Raw genomic sequence first — 20,128 nt, 5'->3', positions numbered from 1 at the left:
TAACGTTATACAGGTGTTCACATGGAGAAGACGGCGTGTTGCGGAAAATGTATATAAGTGAAATAACATGGCCACAATTGAGGGTCATTGGTTAAAATATATCTCTATTATTGGTTTGGTCGTCTGTAACCCGGATATGCATTGGGTGAACTGAATAATTTGTCGCAAATTCTCACCATGAGAAAACGGTGTGTAAACAACACTTTTGACTATGGTCAAAGTTCAATATCAAACTCGAGGGTTATGGGTCAAAATCCCCTTAATTATGGCTTACCGGGCTGTAAACTGGCTATATATTCTGTGATTTAAAAAAACTTAATTGCATTAATTGTCACCATGAGAAGACGGTTTGTAACCAAAACTTACGCCAATTGGTCAAAGGTCATTGGTAAAGGGTCAAAATCCCTTGTTATATGGCTTGTCCAAGCTGTAATCATACTATACAGTCGTAGTTTTAAAACAACCGAGGACAAATAGTCACCATAACAAGATTGAAAGTCGGGTGTACAACCTATGGCCGTAGGTAAAAAATCCGGGTCAAACTTAAGGCTAATATAATTATCAAGTCCCTTGTATTTGAATTCTCCGTACTGTAATTTGGCCATGCATTTATGAATTGTAAAATAACTGGTCACCAAAAGAAGAGATCGTGTCGCGTTTAGGACCAGTTTTTTTGGTTAAAGGACCCAGTCACACTCAAGGGTCATTGGTCAAAATTCTTTTGTTTTATCTTGTGCGGGCTGCAACCTTGCTTTGCATTCGGTGATTAAAACATATCAAATTGTCACCATTAGAAGATGGCGTGTAGCGTGCCAGACCCATGTCTATTGGACGATGGTTCAGATCAAATTAAAATCATTGGTCAAAATCACTTCGTGACAAATACAATTTTGAGGTTTCATTTGACGTAATAACTTTAAATGAACACTTTATATATCAGTAACTATTGCAAGATTTATTGACAAAAAATACGAAATTGCAACCAACGTAGTATATAAATAATAATGTTAAACATTATAATATATATTGTAAAGCAGCGCACGTGAAAGTTTTGTACGTATAAGATTTCAAATTGTAATTTTGAACAGGATATCAAAGAAGTCCCCTAAATAGCACCTGAACGTCACAATTACTATGACGTGATATGTGAAAACTGAAAAACGTCCAAACAGCTTTTATTAGCAAATTGCATGGGCAGTCTTCAATTATTGAGAAGTCGGAGATAACAAACGGGGCGTCCGAAGTTCATAATAGAAGACAAGGGACAGAAGCATAGAATGTGTTCGGGAAACTGTTAAAGTAACCAAATTAAGTAAAGCCTCGGTTCATCGGATCCTTACCGTTGACAAGAATATGACAATGTATTTGCAAGATCAGGATCCTCCGATTTTCACAACAGGAGAAAAATAAGAGACGGGTGGCATACGTCTGTTGAGTTTATCGTGCGAGTAGAGGATTCCCTTTTAGACTGTACTATAATTACAGAGGAAACTTGACTACATTTCTTTGATCCTGACAAATAGGCTCGTAAGCGCTGGAAAGATTATGTTAATCACCTTTCTCGTCAGAGGCGGGGTCACACGCGGAACAACGGGGGGGGGGGGGGGACATCCGGCACCCCCCGGTCCCCTAAAATTGCCCAAGTTTACGTTTTATGTCAATATAAGAGAGAAATAGAGTAAAGAAAAACGCGCAAAATGCGCCATTTCAGACTGGAAATTGTAAACCTTTTCTTTGGGACATACCCACAAACCACCCTATTAACACTTTAAACCAAACTCAGAAGGGGTTCTGAGCGCGGGACGCAAGTCAAAAGGTTATACCCCCGAAGCTACGCCCACCTTGGGGCCGTCTTGAACAAACGAAGTGGTTGGTCGGTCGATCGGTCAGTCAGTCCGTTGCAATTTTCCTTGTCAAGTGGATAATTTCAAAACTACTGGATGTAATTTGATTAATCTTCAAATTGTCATATTATGATATAACATAATGAGAGGAAGCACAGTTCACAAGAATCATAACTCTTTTTCAACTTACTGAAAAGTTATTGTCCTTTGTGAAGTTTTCTTGTCCGTAGCATAACTTGAAAACTGTGGATAGAATTTAATTAAGCTTCATACAGTGATAAGACATAATTAGATGAAGTGCTGTCTGCAAGTACCATAACTCTATTCAAGCTTATTAAGAGTTACTGCCTTTTTTTACTCCTCTTGTCCTGACCGTGACTTGAAAACCACTGGTTGGAATTTTATTAAACTTCATCCATTTGTTGAATGCAGAGGTACATGTAGTGAACTGTACAAAACAATCACATTATTTTAGCTATTAAAGGAGGTGTTGCTCTGTGTTACTTTTCCTTGTCCGGAGCATTACCTGGCTACTAAAGAATGGATTTTGATAAAACTTCGTACAAGGGTAAAGCTCAACGACAGGAAGTACAGTGTACAAAAAAACAATATAACTTTATTTTAGCTATCAACAGAGTAATTGCCCTCTTCACTTTTCTTGTCAGCAGCTAAAGGCAGTCTTAATTTCTCAATGGATTTAATTAAGCAACACTCATTGGTTAATTATGATATATGGAAATGCAGTGAACAATAACCTTGGAGTGATGGCCTTTTGTCAAAGAAGATGATTGCTGTTTTTGTGTTAAGGTGGCAGTCGGGGGTATTCGTCACTCCTGTGACAGTTTTATATAATATTATATATAGTTTATATTTTCATTTACTATGTTTCGTATTTCAATATGGCGTATTGAAGTGATTTTGAACAACAGTGTATGATCTTCCTGTTCATATTCTTCATTTTTGAAACTCTTTTAAAGAATACTTCATCATTCCTCAATATCAAATACTGTACTATAATGTTCATACATGTATATCATATAAAAATACTTTATTTCCTAACTCACATGATTGTACTGTACTGTACATATTCTATATGTGTATTATATGTAGTCTACATATTTTATATGTATCACTTCTAAAGAATACTTCATTTCCAGTATCACACAAAGGTACTGTAGTGTACGGCTATGCAATAATAAAACAAAAACACATACTATATGTTTTGATATTTTTATTCGTCTTAAGAAATTATAACAGTTCCCAATTGTACCATCAATAATCATATATAATATATTTATTTCAAAATATCCAAAAAACATACACAACATCATTATGTACACATGTAACAATCTGTCTTCAAAATACAAGTACATGTATATATTCATTGCAACATTATCTCCCTTTGATTTCTTCCATCTGTCACAACTCTATATACACACGCAGAATTATTCATACGACAAAAACTGTATGATTTGTAAACAGGTTAATATTCCGACTTCAACACACAAACACATAGATTTTTTTAAATGTTCCATTATCCTAGCATTAATGTTATTGCTTTTCAACTTAATCAGTAACTAATTTAACAGGCTTTTCCTAAAAAAATTAGCAAACTTTTATGAATTAAACATTGTTAATTAGTCTTTGTGTCATTACTGAATGCACCATATGGTTGAGTTAACTCTAAAGACAACAATACTTTATTTCGGTGTAGCAAATAAAGAGGTCTGTAAATATTGTGTATCAAGTGGAGTAATTAATAATCTCACAATTTAATGTTTATATTCTTTATCTTTATTTCATAAGTTTTCTGAGAGAAAGACCATATTAAAATGATAATTTATGCACTGCTAAAAATTACTTTCACTTTAAAACCATTCTGAAATCTTTAAGCATTTTTTTGCATCTTTATTAAAGCTGTTGTAAAAATGGGTTAAAATAAAGGTATAAATTTAAGACATTTAGCACAGGAAAGCAAAATGCTGCAACACGTTGATAGTTTTGTAAAAAATAGGAATTTAGCCGAGTGATTTCCTAGAGGAGAGTATTCTATATTTCACAAGTTACAAAAGTCTATGAAATGCTGATATTAACTGAACTGATACCTATAAGAAGGTGAACATTAAGACAAATTTTCAGAGCAAAAGATCCTAATATTTACATAATTTAAAAGTCAACATAACAACTCAACATATCTACACTTTTAGAATGATCTTTCTTTTTTAAAACACATACTCAATGCATTTAGAATAGATTTTATTTACAATATTTACAACATATATAACGAAAGCGTGCGCACTATTGATGTGTATTCATCAACTTATTAAAACTAAAAAGAGTTTTAAATGAAAGGTAATAACACAATTTGTAACAAAGACTAACTTGTCCACAAGAATGGATGGAAAACGGAAAATTCAAAATCTCATTTACATATAACTTTTAAAACGTAAAACAGATTGTGCATAGAGTTGAACAAATAAAAACGAAATCCCTGTCTATCCTAGGAAATTTTATTGATTAGTTATTTCATTATTTAACATATATATAAAACTTATTTAAATTGTTCCGAAAAAAAGATATGTTTGATAATTTATTATTACCCATTATTTTGTATCTAATATTCATTTGAAAATAAAGACTTTCAAAAGTAAAACCATGGTAAAAAATTTCAACAAACAAATAATTATTCATTGAGAAAGTTTCGTATTGTGTGTATTTAACGTAAGAAGATAAAATGAATTAACATTGCCAAGATCGATAAGGGATTTGTCTTACTCGTTTGGTGGGAAATACTTAGGTGTATGATTAATCGAATTATTAACAACATAAAAATAACAAGTAGCCATTTCACAAAATCTATAGAGTTTATCCGGGCATGGATTTCAGTCTTTCAACACTAACGCTGCTATCAATATCAGCAGCAACAGTTTCCTTGGTGAATATATGTTCTCCGATTGAATATGCTTCTTTAATACGAGATAAACAAATTGATTTGGAGGTAAACATTTACATAGCAAATGCGATTTTGCTCAACAAACTAACTTAACATACAAATAACAATTCTGCCAAAATGATGTTAATAACTTTGTGTACATGTTACGCATAATTTGCATATTTATTATTATCATTGAAAACACACTATTATTTTAAGCTTCTCTGCGTAGACCTTATTGCTAGTTGTAAAACAAAATTGCAGCTGTATGGAAGATATGGTGTGCATAAGAAAGGAACAATTAAACAAAAGTATGCGAGTTTTACACACACTGCTCAGTGAAATTATGAATATATGAATGATGACATTGGCTTATAACAAATTTAACTCCAACATGAATAAGGTTATAAAATGTTCTTCCTCTTCTCATGCATTATTTCTCTCTGAAATTACAGAAACCGTTTAAAAAAACTTTTGAAAATTCCAAGTATGTACAAACCATTGTCAGTTATAAATATAAGTAGATATACAGCTATTCAATTAAGCGAGGACAAGGTCAAATATGGAGAGAAATTGCGAATGAGTGAATGACATGTGATATGTTGTAACAATGAACAACACTTAACCCTGTAGCGCCGATTTCGTGTCATGAAATTTATCTCCTTGGGTAGTTATAGTGGGGTTTATAATGAACATATCCTAACCCTGTAGCGCCGAGTGCGTGTAATGGAATTTATCTCCCATGGTAGTTAAACTTGGGGGTAATAATGAACATATCCTAACCCTGTAGCGCTGAGTGCGTGTAAGTGAATTTATCTCCTTGGGTAGTTGAAGTGGGATTTATAATGAACATATCCTAACCCTATAGCGCCGATTGCGTGTAATGGAATTTATCTCCTGGGGTAGTTAAAGTGGGGTTTATAATGAACATATCCTAACCCTGTAGCGCCCAGTGTGTATGGAATTTCTCTCCTTGGGTAGTTAAATTTGGGGTTAATAATTTACAACACCTAACCCTGTAGGAAGTAAATGTGGGGCTAATATCGAAAAAAATGATAACATCACAAGCTATAACTATACCTTATTTACGATAAATGTTTTTATAACAATTAAGGAGCTCAGCACTTTTTATATAAATTTCTTAAGCAAGTTTCTCTTTTAACAACTTTTACAATTTGCATTCATAGTAATGGTGTGATATTCAGACCAGGCGGTAATATTGAACCCCGAAAATATTCAACCGTATCAGGTATCGGAAAAATCGTCTAAAATAAATGTAACATTCTTGAAATAATGATTAATAAGCAGATTAATTCTAATTTGTGGTTTTAGTAATTTGAATGGAAACAAAATGGCACAAGAGTATTGCTATTGTTTGCATGAACATTGGAATGTATACTGATAAAGAGGAAAAAGTCTTTGCATAAATGTGGTAAAATTGTGGCATAATTAAGCTAGAATGTGGCATGTATATGTCATACTTCGATCCTGACATGCGGTCATTACGGTGATAATAAGTTGGTGGGAAAAAGACCCTGTACTCAAATTCAGCAGTAAATTGATTCATTGCAACAAAAATGTTAAATATTGTACACACCTTAGATTGACATAAATATGACACCTGACTTCCAGTATAGACTCTCCGACACAAAATGTTACAATATGCAAGATATTCATAAACATTATTCTCAACTCAACTTTAAATGTTATAAATGCATTAAAATGGTTGGAATTTTTAACAAATATAAATTATATTGGGTTTTTTTCTGTAATAAAATTATTTTTTTCTGATATAATCTCTGTTCTGTAATATCATTTAAAACTAAGTGAGAACAGGGAATGTTCTTTCCTTAAAATAACACTAATCTTTTACAGTAACGGCATAAAAATAGCTCATTTTCTCAAATACAAATTATAAAATGAAAATATATTATTTTTTTAACAATATTTTAGTTTTACCTTTATTTTGGTAGTGAAATTAAAACTCAGTTTTAGCTTTAAACAGTCAGAATTTCATCTACTTTGTTAGATATTACATGCTTGATGCTTACATTGTAAGACTCACAAATATGATATAAACATGGTTTAGTAAGACTCATAAAAACAACTGGTAAAACCTTGATAAAATCAAACCAGAATTTATATGAAAATAGGTAATGTTTTATTTCTGACTGTGAAACCTAAGCTTAAACCTTATATGCACTTCTTTTTGTTTCTTTTTAAACACTCCAGTTTTACTGGTATTTTAATTTACGAAGATCTCATATAGTATTTTTCTTAGCTAAATATATCCTACATTATATTATATAATACAAAGAAGATTGGACAACTTATACCAAACTATTTTGCAATTTGAGCTGTATAAGCACTTAACTTTACAACTTGATAAATTATTCATAATTTTTCCCTTGAATTTATGCTTTGAACAGACCAAAACTTGTTTATCATTCAACTTTCAAGAAAAGTTGTAGCATTTTTGCAAAGGTTCTTAAACAAGACATAAGTTGCCCAAAATTCCAATCATCACATTTTTTTTAAAGTTGCTCCCTGCAACATTGTCACATGACCGACACCTTAATCATGTGATCGTCACATGACCGACACTTTAATCCTGTGATCGTCACATGACCGACACTTTAATCCTGTGATCGTCACATGACCAAACACCTTAATCATTTGATTGTATTTGACAAAAACTATCAAAACACAATTGGAATAAATGACTACATCAGATACAGAACATTGATACAGAATGGTATGACAAGAGATTTCAAAGATCTGGAAATTATGCAAACAATATGGAACAAGAATGATAGCATGAAGGAAAAATATATTCACAATTACATAAGCACTATATTTCAATTGTAAGACAAAAACAATAATGTCATGGGCTTGATTCTGCAATACAAATTATAGAACAAATATATATTCATGAGTACTCATGAAGTTTAATTAAAACAGTGCTTGACGATTTAAAAGTAAGAAGAGAAAGTCAATACCAGTTTCAGTTTGAAAAAATGGGTAAACAGAAACGCAAACTGACATGTTCAGTGAAAGAGAGCAAAAAGTCAGCATTCAAAAGTGACTTAAACATGACTTTATAATATTACAACACCAAGTTGTGTAATGCACGGAAACAAAGAGTTGGGGCAACATATATGTTGCTCTAGTTTGTGTATCACATTAAGCACTGGGAAGTCTCCTCGGAGCTGGTCAGGATTGTGGTTGCTAGGTACCCAGTTGCCATGATGATGTTTCCATGGCGATATCATCTAGTTGTCATTGTGTTATCAGATGGTTGCTATGGTGATATCAGCAAGTTGTCATGGTGATATCAGCTGGTTGCTATGATGAGATAAGTTGGAGGCTATGGTAATATCAGGAAAAATATTATCTTTGTGATGGTCATTTATCTTGATGAAATAATGGCATATACTTAGAATCAAAAACCAAGCAACACGGTAGTTGTTGCAATTCTTACATTTGTTAAACGTTTTTGAAACTAAATCTAGTATGGTACATTTGGAGCACTCAAAATAACCTATTTATCATTTCAAATACCACACAGCCACAAATTCCTGCCAGCTTCCAACAAAACATTTACAACAATGTTGAAGCATTCACTGCAAGTCAATTCAAAAATCGTCTTTTGCCGAATGCTTCGGAACCCCTGTCGCTATACAAGAAATCCCTCGGACATTTGCATATGCGGCAAGTGAACTGTCGGTCCGAGCAACTGAGCACGAAGCGTCTGTATACTGTTCATGATTTTCTTCTGGTGCCCAAGAAGCGAGACACCGATTGTTTCCATGTCCTTGACAGTCAGTCTCAACACTTGCTCCATGCTGGTCACCCCCGCCGACACAAAGTTGTCCCGATACCGCTCCATCTTGATTGCATTAAGCCAGTCCTCTATTGAGGCGTATGTATTGCTGTTCTCTGGTGGGCTGTTGTCCATGAATATGTGAGGCCTACAAAATATTTAAGTCAATGTAAATTTATCATAAATGTCTTCACAAGCATGAAATAACCTCATTGTATCAATATTAGTTGTTTAAAGATGCACTCATATGGTCTGACAGTTTTGGCACTTATTTAAAAAAATTGTCTCAGAATCAGCTGATTTTGGCACTGACCCCTTCAATTCAGTCATGATTAAGTTGCAATAGAAAATGTCTCAATTGTGAGGAAAACAGCTGAAAATATCAATTTTCTTAAACCATACAGCCTTAGTAGGCTTCTAGACCTTGAACATAAATTTCGACAATTTACATGTAAACCTGTGGTCTAACATTTAGTTAGCAGCCAACCTGCAAAGTGCAGCTTTAAACACTTATATGGCATAATAAATGAGGAGCTTTAATGTTATTGATCAATTGAGTATTATTCTGAAATTAATATAAAAACTCTTTTATTTATTTTATAAGGCGATGAAGGACTTCTGAATCTATAATACCATAACTGTACACTCTGCAAGTAGAAAAAGTAGTGCAATGATTTGTCACACACAAAACATCAAAATCTTGCAGAAAGGCGTACTTTAGAACAAGAAAATGTTTAAAATGAGATATTCACACTGCACAACTACCCCTGTGATTTCCTTATGTTTAAACTTTGACAATGTGTTAAAAGACCAATTCTAAACTTTTTATTTTTAGTCATACAGCAATAGTTGTTGAATATGGTCTCAAAGTCTTCCATCCGTCCATGTGAAAATGAGGTGCAAGTGCGATAATTTCTTAAGGTAAAGACCTTCCTGATCTATATGGTATAATATTAAAGCGGTAAGACCTAGCTTATAAATTTATTAAATTTATCATTAAACAAGATGAAAATAATCCTCATTTCACAACCAATCAGAAACCCCTAATGCATATGCGATCTGCCTCCAATCCTATTGACAGCCAATCAGAAATCCCTAATGCATATCCGATCCGCCTCCTACCAATTTACAGCCAATCAGAAATCCCTAATGCCTATGCGATCCACCTCCTACCTATTTTTAGCCAATCAGAAAATAACTAGAATAAGAGTGTCATGAAATAACTCATTATTTGTTTCAGTGCAATGTTGATGAACTCTGCATTGCTTTGTATACCTGTGTTACATTACGGCTGACCTCGTTACAGATGACGATAGCAAATGGAACTCAAAGTGCTCGCTAAATTTTGAAAATGAACATGAAATCTTGAAATAAAGTCTTAATTACAACAAAAGTCAACTGTATAAGCTTAGATTTTTTTATTCTACATGGAATGGTTTAGAAATGCATAAAATAATATAAAAAAACAGCATTAAACAAAAGTGAAACACAAATATCCTGTAACAATAATTTAACTCAAAATCACAACTCTAAATGATAGTCTTTCATGTTGTTTAACATTAAGTTGCACCCTAACCTAGCTTTAGCCATTTTTCAGAGTAGCTCTGGCACATCTTCATTTCTAGTTAATTGTTTGTTAATCATTCAGTTGCCTCCCTTATCTAAGTTCAGCAATATTTCTGAGAAGCTCTGTTATTTAAGTACTGTTTTATCAAAACATTCAGTTGCCTGCCTTACCTTGGTTTAGCCATTTTTCTGAGCAGCTCTGGTGCGCGTATGAGTTTGTCTAGTGACTTGACAATGTTGACAAACTTGGGTCTATTGCTGCGATCTTTCTGCCAGCAGTCTAACATCAGCTGGTGGATTGCCTCCGGACACTCCTGTAACCAGGGCAAATGAAATTCTAGAATGATATCTTCAAAACCGGCCTGTATTGTGTATTATAGTATTGAGTGACAAGACGCCCCCAACCCTAACTGTTAAACCAATTGAGGATTCGCTATTAACATGATAACATGATAACTCTGAACAAACAATGCATGTGTGCTACGTTAATGAATTCAATTTTTATTTTATATAACTAAGTATGTAATTATTGAGGTTGGTCGTATTCCGATTTCAGCGCCATATTAATTATGAAAAGCTGCTTCATTTTCAAACGTTTATTTAACATTAAAATATTGCTTATGATATGTCAAATATTTTGACCTTGACATGTAAATCAAATAATGATTAAATTGTTCATAAGTTCCAAATAATAAAACCTTTATCAATATTATCAACCAAACTTCTCCTCTGACTCACCATTGGAGGCGGCAGTCGGTACCCCTTCTCAACAGCACGAATCACATCCTGGTTAGACCAATTCCAATATGGCCGCTCGCCGTACGAGATCACTTCCCACATTACCACACTGAACGACCAGACGTCGGACGCTGATGTGAATTTGCGGAATGTAATGGCTTCTGGAGCTGTCCATCGTACAGGTATTTTACCGCCCTGTTTGCATTAGATGTTAAAAATGTATACAAATATTTCACTTGGACAGATTGATATTTACAAGTCTGCAATATAATGCAGATTGTATCTTAGTTATAATCCAAGGGAGGCTACCCAATCTAAAGCTGTTAATGATTTCCCATCATGTGTTGCCTCCCTTAGCAAAGGGGCTTTTGAATCAGGAAATAAAGTTTGATCACAGTATCATTTTAAGTTGAAGAGAAAGTCAACTCGCATAGCTTAAAAACGGCAGTGAATTTCAAGACAGTGAAAACTACAACCCAATGAATTTCAACACTTCAAAGTTTTTGTTTGTAACTAGGACGTTCACAATTTAAAGCTACAAATCAATTTGTCGGCAAGAATCAGGGCTTCATGTCCAAAGTAGGGTAAGTGGCTTAGACCGGTTGAAATTGTTTCCAAAGCTGTTTAGCTGTTAAGATATGTTTCTCACTATTTTTATTGCAAATATCCAGCAAAACAACCACAAAGGTTACAACAGTTATTGTACAATAGTCATTTATTGAAAGCTTTCAATCCCGATTCAGGATTAACTCTATCATCCCTGTTTAAACTTGGTCTCATCTTATACTTGCACCTACGATAAAAGCCAAAGCATTGGGAAGCCTGTATTACCTTTGTTGTATATGCGCCATCCGTAGTGTCGATGTCCACCTCGCGGGAGAGGCCAAAGTCTGCTACCTTACACACCAAACTCTCGTTGCACAAAATATTCCTGGCAGCTAGGTCCTGTAATATACACAGACATTCTATTATATACCATAAGTTACAAAGTATTCCTGGCAGCAATGTTCTGTCATATCGCACACATTCTATTACATAACATGAGCTTCAAAATATTTCTGGCCATTAGGTCCTGTAATATACACAGACAATCTATTATATAACATGAGTAACAAAATATTCCCGGCCGTGAGGTTCTTTGATATATGGAGAGATTATATTATATAACATGAGTAACAAAATATTCCCGGCCGTGAGGTTCTTTGATATATGGAGAGATTATATTATATAACATGAGTAACAAAATATTCCCGGCCGTGAGGTTCTTTGATATATGGAGAGATTATATTTTATAACATGAGTAACAAAATATTCCCGGCCGTGAGGTTCTTTGATATATGGAGAGATTATATTATATAACATGAGTAACAAAATATTCCCGGCCGTGAGGTTCTTTGATATATGGAGAGATTATATTATATAACATGAGTAACAAAATATTCCCGGCAGTGAGGTTCTTTGATATATGGAGAGATTATATTATATAACATGAGTAACAAAATATTCCCGGCCGTGAGGTTCTTTGATATATGGAGAGATTATATTATACAACATGAGTAACAAAATATTCCCGGCCGTGAGGTTCTTTGATATATGGAGAGATTATATTATATAACATGAGTAACAAAATATTCCCGGCCGTGAGGTTCTTTGATATATGGAGAGATTATATTATATAACATGAGTAACAAACCATTCCTAAGATCTCAAAACATATCAAGGTAATAAACTATGGCATGAACTTAGTTTTATACAATGTACCTATAATTATAATGGAAATATTAAGAAAAAAATGGCTGGGAGCACGATTCGAACCGGGGTCCTCTAGGTCGTAAGATTGGACCATATGCATTACACCATGCAGTCATTGATGAAGAGATAAACCCAAAGACCAAAAATATCCATGAGTCTCTGTCACTTTCCATTGTTTTTTAATGAAACAAAATACATCTAAACATTTTATTAGCTAAAACTGCTTTTTCTTGTGATCTGAATTCATAATATAGATGTCCAGATGCCAATCTATAATTAACGGATTCCGTTTCCCAGTTATCAGTGTTGCCTGCTTTTTCTCTTAAAGCCATTTTATAAGAGCATTATTGTCATTACCTCATTGGCGACTCAGAAAAGATGTTTTCAGTTTCCATCAACTTTATAATTACTACTTGAGTTAAGTATGAAAAATGGAAATGAATCCTGAAAAGCGGTCTTAATTGATAAAATCCCTTTATTTTCATCATTCTCAACAAAAATTACCCTAGTATCTCAGTTTACCAACTCGCTTGGTTTTGCCATACTTAAGCCCTCCAAAGTCGGCACTGTCAATGAAATGAAAGAGTTTTCATGTCAAATCAAGTGCTGATTGTTTTTATAACAGATTCACACTAAATGGAATGAATTCATACAAAGATGTTCTGACAGAAAACAACAGAAACCAATATTTTGGTGAAAAGTGATACTCATCCAAACTATCAATCATTGTACACAAGTCACATATTTCTGACACTAACACTAGTATGGGGTCAAACCGTTTGATGTGACAAATAATCTTTTCAAAGAATGACAAATGGCACAAAAATAAACCTCAATTTTGCCAACAGTTTAATTTCTGAGTATTTGGTACTTCAACAATTTATGTTGCATCAAATAATAACAGTACATGTAGTACATTTTATCCTCCAAATAATGGAAGGAAAATTGTCAGAACTTTCTTTTCTATTGTGAAATTTAAATCTTGAAGGAAATATACCTATACTTTGTGTTAACACTCATGTCACAGCCAATGGGATTGGCGGACAGATTTGATTTAAAACATTAACAATGCTGAAAACGTACCCCAAAAGTCATCAATTGTATTAATTAAATGGGTTACTAGGAAGTCTGAGCATGAATTATCTGGCTAGTCAAAAGACCTGCATCCAGCTTATGGAAACTTGATGGTAAAGTGAAGCAATATAGACCTGCATCCAGCTTATGAAAACTTGATGGTATGGTGAAGCAATATAGACCTGCATCCAGCTTATGAAAACTTGATGGTATGGTGAAGCAATATAGACCTGCATCCAGCTTATGAAAACTTGATGGTAAAGTGAAGCAATATAGACCTGCATCCAGCTTATGAAAACTTGATGGTAAAGTGAAGCAATATAGACCTGCATCCAGCTTATGAAAACTTGATGGTATGGTGAAGCAATATAGACCTGCATCCAGCTTATGGAAACTTGATGGTAAAGTGAAGCAATATAGACCTGCATCCAGCTTATGGAAACTTGATGGTATGGTGAAGCAATATAGACCTGCATCCAGCTTATGGAAACTTGATGGTATGGTGAAGCAATATAGACCTGCATCCAGCTTATGGAAACTTGATGGTATGGTGAAGCAATATAGACCTGCATCCAGCTTATGGAAACTTGATGGTATGGTGAAGCAATATAGACCTGCATCCAGCTTATGAAAACTTGATGGTAAAGTGAAGCAATATAGACCTGCATCCAGCTTATGAAAACTTGATGGTAAAGTGAAGCAATATAGACCTGCATCCACCTTATGGAAACTTGATGGTAAAGTGAAGCAATATAGACCTGCATCCAGCTTATGGAAACTTGATGGTAAAGTGAAGCAATATAGACCTGCATCCAGCTTATGAAAACTTGATGGTAAAGTGAAGCAATATAGACCTGCATCCACCTTATGGAAACTTGATGGTAAAGTGAAGCAATATAGACCTGCATCCAGCTTATGGAAACTTGATGGTAAAGTGAAGCAATATAGACCTGCATCCACCTTATGAAAACTTGATGGTAAAGTGAAGCAATATAGACCTGCATCCAGCTTATGGAAACTTGATAGTAAAGTGAAGCAATATAGACCTGCATCCAGCTTATGGAAACTTGATGGTAAAGTGAAGCAATATAGACCTGCATCCAGCTTATGGAAACTTGATGGTAAAGTGAAGCAATATAGACCTGCATCCAGCTTATGGAAACTTGATGGTAAAGTGAAGCAATATAGACCTGCATCCACCTTATGGAAACTTGATGGTAAAGTGAAGCAATATAGACCTGCATCCAGCTTATGGAAACTTGATGGTAAAGTGAAGCAATATAGACCTGCATCCAGCTTATGGAAACTTGATGGTAAAGTGAAGCCATATAGACCTGCATCCAGCTTATGGAAACTTGATGGTAAAGTGAAGCCATATAGACCTGCATCCACCTTATGGAAACTTGATGGTAAAGTGAAGCCATATAGACCTGCATCCACCTTATGGAAACTTGATGGTAAAGTGAAGCAATATAGACCTGCATCCAGCTTATGAAAACTTGATGGTAAAGTGAAGCCATATAGACCTGCATCCACCTTATGGAAACTTGATGGTAAAGTGAAGCAATATAGACCTGCATCCACCTTATGGAAACTTGATGGTAAAGTGAAGCCATATAGACCTGCATCCACCTTATGAAAACTTGATGGTAAAGTGAAGCAATATAGACCTGCATCCAGCTTATGAAAACTTGATGGTAAAGTGAAGCAATATAGACCTGCATCCACCTTATGGAAACTTGATGGTAAAGTGAAGCCATATAGACCTGCATCCAGCTTATGAAAACTTGATGGTAAAGTGAAGCCATATAGACCTGCATCCACCTTATGGAAACTTGATGGTAAAGTGAAGCAATATAGACCTGCATCCACCTTATGGAAACTTGATGGTAAAGTGAAGCCATATAGACCTGCATCCACCTTATGGAAACTTGATGGTAAAGTGAAGCAATATAGACCTGCATCCACCTTATGGAAACTTGATGGTAAAGTGAAGCCATATAGACCTGCATCCAGCTTATGGAAACTTGATGGTAAAGTGAAGCCATATAGACCTGCATCCAGCTTATGGAAACTTGATGGTAAAGTGAAGCAATATAGACCTGCATCCACCTTATGGAAACTTGATGGTAAAGTGAAGCCATATAGACCTGCATCCACCTTATGGAAACTTGATGGTAAAGTGAAGCCATATAGACCTGCATCCACCTTATGGAAACTTGATGGTAAAGTGAAGCAATATAGACCTGCATCCAGCTTATGGAAACTTGATGGTAAAGTGAAGCAATATAGACCTGCATCCACCTTATGGAAACTTGATGGTAAAGTGAAGCAATATAGACCTGCATCCAGCTTATGGAAACTTGATGGTATGGTGAAGCAATATAGACCTGCATCCACCTTATGGAAACTTGATGGTAAAGTGAAGCAATATAGACCTGCATCCAGCTTATGGAAACTTGATGGTAAAGTGAAGCAATATAGACCTGCATCCACCTTATGGAAACTTGATGGTAAAGTGAAGCAATATAGACCTGCATCCACCTTATGGAAACTTGATGGTAAAGTGAAGCCATATAGACCTGCATCCACCTTATGGAAACTTGATGGTAAAGTGAAGCCATATCAATCAATAACATTCATTACTTTTTTGGGAGTTTCTTGCAGGGGAAAGATGCTCGTATGTACCCAGACAAAATCTTTTTTGTGAGAAAATAACAATTATAAAAAAATGTATAATTTATATACTAAATGCTGCCCAGACAACCTATGATATATGGATGGGCGGTTATTTCTGAGAAACAAACAATCATTTTTATTTTTTTCTCCTTTCTCTGATCTATAACAGTAATTTAGTTGAATTCAAGCACCCATACAAAAAACATTAAAACAGTAAATCTAACAAACATGTTGTACAATATCGTTCACATTTTTCATAATGTGCGATTCACCTCTGGCAATCATACATTAAAGGAGATATCAGATTTCAGACCATTAATATTATTCCCTTTAATAGACATGTTTTCTGTTTTAACCATTCTAGAGGCTTGTACGAAATCACTGAAACCATTAATCAAGTGGACAAAGTTTTTATGGGTCATTAATCAGGCTTCTGTCCACTCGGTAACAGGCCATATTGGATAAAATCAGCAACACTAAAACCTTTATATGACCCCTACGAAATCTAATATCCCTCCGGACAGATTTTTAACGTCAAAATAGATCAAGAAATATGGATACCAAAGAAGTCTTACTTTAGTTTTAAAAGTGTTTGTATAATGCATTCAGTATTATGTATAAGTCATATTTCATGTATTTGAAACTTAACAGGTTTATTCCAAGGTAGGTTTAACGACCAGTGAAAAAAGTTTGTTTAATTTCGAAATACAAAATACAATAATAAATTAATTTGAAATAGTCATTGACTCATAGAATTTTGTTCAAGCTCAGGTGAGTGGTTCATTAAGTTTGATGACACAGACCAATAAATGAATCACCATGTCGCATATGCCAATAAAAAAAAGGAGAGTACATAATACTTGGCTCTGATTGGCTTGTTCCATTTTTGCAATGAACTTAATAATAAACTGATTATGAAGATCGTCTGCAAGATCAAACATTACTATCATGACATTAGGAAAATATAGCCTTTTCCTCTTCTAGTAATTCTTAGCATTATATAGATCTTCAAGCATATTCCAGAAAGTTTCTATAGAAAAAGCCTAACAAAAATTTGCATAATTGCTTCATACTCAGCACAATTGGCTTCAATAAGTTTACATTTCATTGCATAGCCTTTTTGAAATATGAGCATTGCTTTTTACGGTTAAATCTTGGAAATACAAATTACATCATAAAACTAAATGCAGTTCTCATAATCTTCGAGAATATTGGGAAAATGGCAAACATATTATATAATCAATGACAAAATTCATTCCTCCATTCTACATGGGATAAAATGTTCAATCGCCATAAATCTTTTCCGGTGGATTTATTCTGTGATTTTCATATTTTACAACTTTTTTGTGCAGTTTTACATAACTCATCAAACGATATTGCGCGAGTGACATCGTACATTCCTGGAAATAATGCTGTGATGTTTCCCAGACTCGTGACAGTGTTGCGGATAATGTTAAAAGTGGAATTTTCTAATTCCCTAGTGCATGTATAGTAAATCAACTTGAATGAAATCAAATGGGAAGGTTTTAGCGATGCGACATAAATTCTTGCTCAAGTAATTGCATTACAAATATCATTCACCGTCTTTTCCGTGCGATTCTCAGCTACATGCTAATGTTGATTACGATACATAGCTTGTTTTTGCTTTTAAATTCATAATCGGAAATGATATATTTTGCCCTTTGAAAGATAATGCATTTTAATCAAATTAAAACCATGCAATTGATACAAAACACGGAATTTTGAACGGTAAACTGAATTTCAATAAAATAAAATTATATTTTTAAAGCATAGAGAAGATATCCCTTAAAAACCCAGATCAAGTAGTTTGAAAAATATTCTAAACCCACAAGAGATTCCAACGAATGCCGCCTTAATGCAACGTTTATTAAGCTGATGGACAGGATAATCTGTATGGCTGTAAGAGGGCATTAACGGCAGTGACAATTGATTCCACGTCACTAACAGGACTGTCAGAACTGTAATGCCGAGAAATTGTCCGAATACAAACCTTAGTTTTCTGGCACCCAGGGATTAGGAAATGACGGGATGTTATTTTTGTTTCAATGACGGTTTTAACGCTATTGTCAGACTTAGCGCTAACGTTGACTGTCCAGTAAACCCCAAGGTGACAATATTATAATGCGTATCATTTGAGCAAAAACTCAGTATGTCCATGTATGATCAGAAACCAATATCAAGTTCTTGCATCAAATTGACAGTTGGATTGCCATGGAAAACAGCACTCTATGAAATAGATATATACACGGAAAGTTCTGTATTAGACTGGATCGAGCATGATTGTGATATTATTGTGGACAAGCGAAAGTCTGCATATTAGATAGGGATAAAATATGAAAACTTTCACCAAAATATAAGCCATATTTCCCAAACTTTTAAATAATAATATATATAAATAGATGAAAATCAAAACCAAAGTAGTGTGGATTTTTTTTCGTAATTTCCTGTAAATGTGCATTTTTTGAGTGCACATGCTTCCTGCTTGGAGATGTAAGCGGAAACCAAGAGCCTCTTTTTGGCCAAAGTAACGTGTGTATAAATGATTATTGTTGTAGTTACCTGCATGTAATTTATGGCATGGTTAAAACTTCGCCTTCCTGGTTACTGTTTTCATAAACAGACAAAATCAAAGAAAATACTCTCCAATACGGTGCAAGTATGTATACATACCCTATGAACATAACCCATCTCCGACAAATACCGCATACCCGACGCTATTCCCCGCATCATTCCCACCAACTGTATAACTGTCAACTGGCCGTCATTTTTCTGAAAATAAGATCACTTTTTAAAATATGAATTAATTGTAAAAGTATCCTTTAAACTTTCAGAGCAGTAATGAATTGAAAGTTAACAATGATAATGTTAACAACATCGTTCTGAACAAATTGCCCATTTTTGTGAACTATCTTTTAATGTTCCCATATACATAAATAAAATAAGTACAGCTGAAAAAGGTGTCTCAAAGTTTATTAAAAATACTACAGATGACAAAAATTGAAATTTAACAACAGTGAAATTTACAACATTGCTTATAAACAAAATTCTGACCATCCCCCAATTTCTTTTATATTTATGATTTTCAAATGAAAATCCATTTCTATCCCTAGACTAAGCAACATTCATTTTCAGTATTAAATTGAGCATGGAATAGCTTATCGTTCCTGCAGCTCAAAATTTAAGTCAGAACAAAGCCCTAACCTTAAATCAATGACTGGACTAAATATGAAATGGAAATTAGGAAAAAAATTTAGAGACCAGCCTGAAATTACATGTATTGTCCACATTGGTTTGAATTTTGAACCCATTGCTGTTGGCTTCTTCGTAAAAAATGACAAATCAAATCACAATTATCATAAAAAAGCAATTTTGTGCTTGGAATTTAATCAAAACTTCAATTCTGGTTAGCACATTATGGCCTTAAACTGTTTTTGCTGTTCAATTTTCGGCTGAAAATTGCGTCTCTTCATGTTTGTCATCAAATAGCGCTGGTTCAAAACATGCCCGAGGGTAGGAATAGAAGATAACATTAAAGGTTTACAGAATTCTGAGAAAGGATGGTTAATAAAAATGCATTTTAACATGTTTAGTTGTGTGATAAAAAATATTAAACTTTCTTCAATATTATTATCAGTTTTGTTTTCCTAAAGCATATGTTTCAACATTTAATGTGTAATTTGAGATGGCAAAATGTAATAA

At 34.2% G+C, this 20,128-nt stretch overlaps 1 protein-coding gene across 1 annotated transcript in view; it reads right to left on the bottom strand.

Moving 5' to 3' along the window:
- Positions 1 to 3,060: 3,060 nt before the first annotated feature.
- Positions 3,061 to 20,128, bottom strand: part of LOC128246715 (ephrin type-B receptor 1-B-like) — a 109,050-nt gene continuing 91,982 nt past the window's right edge. The window contains exons 17-21 of the mRNA XM_052965088.1: positions 19,100 to 19,198; positions 11,735 to 11,848; positions 10,904 to 11,098; positions 10,337 to 10,479; positions 3,061 to 8,747 (exon numbers count right to left, since the gene is read on the bottom strand). Coding sequence (XP_052821048.1) covers positions 8,453 to 8,747; positions 10,337 to 10,479; positions 10,904 to 11,098; positions 11,735 to 11,848; positions 19,100 to 19,198 — 846 coding nt within the window. The 3' untranslated portion in view covers positions 3,061 to 8,452. The remainder of the gene's footprint in view (positions 8,748 to 10,336; positions 10,480 to 10,903; positions 11,099 to 11,734; positions 11,849 to 19,099; positions 19,199 to 20,128) is intronic.

This window comes from Mya arenaria, chromosome 9 (assembly GCF_026914265.1).
Source record: "Mya arenaria isolate MELC-2E11 chromosome 9, ASM2691426v1".
Lineage (NCBI taxonomy): Eukaryota > Metazoa > Mollusca > Bivalvia > Myida > Myidae > Mya > Mya arenaria.
Note: the sequence above shows the minus strand (reverse complement) of the source record. Positions and strands in the feature narration are given on the sequence as shown.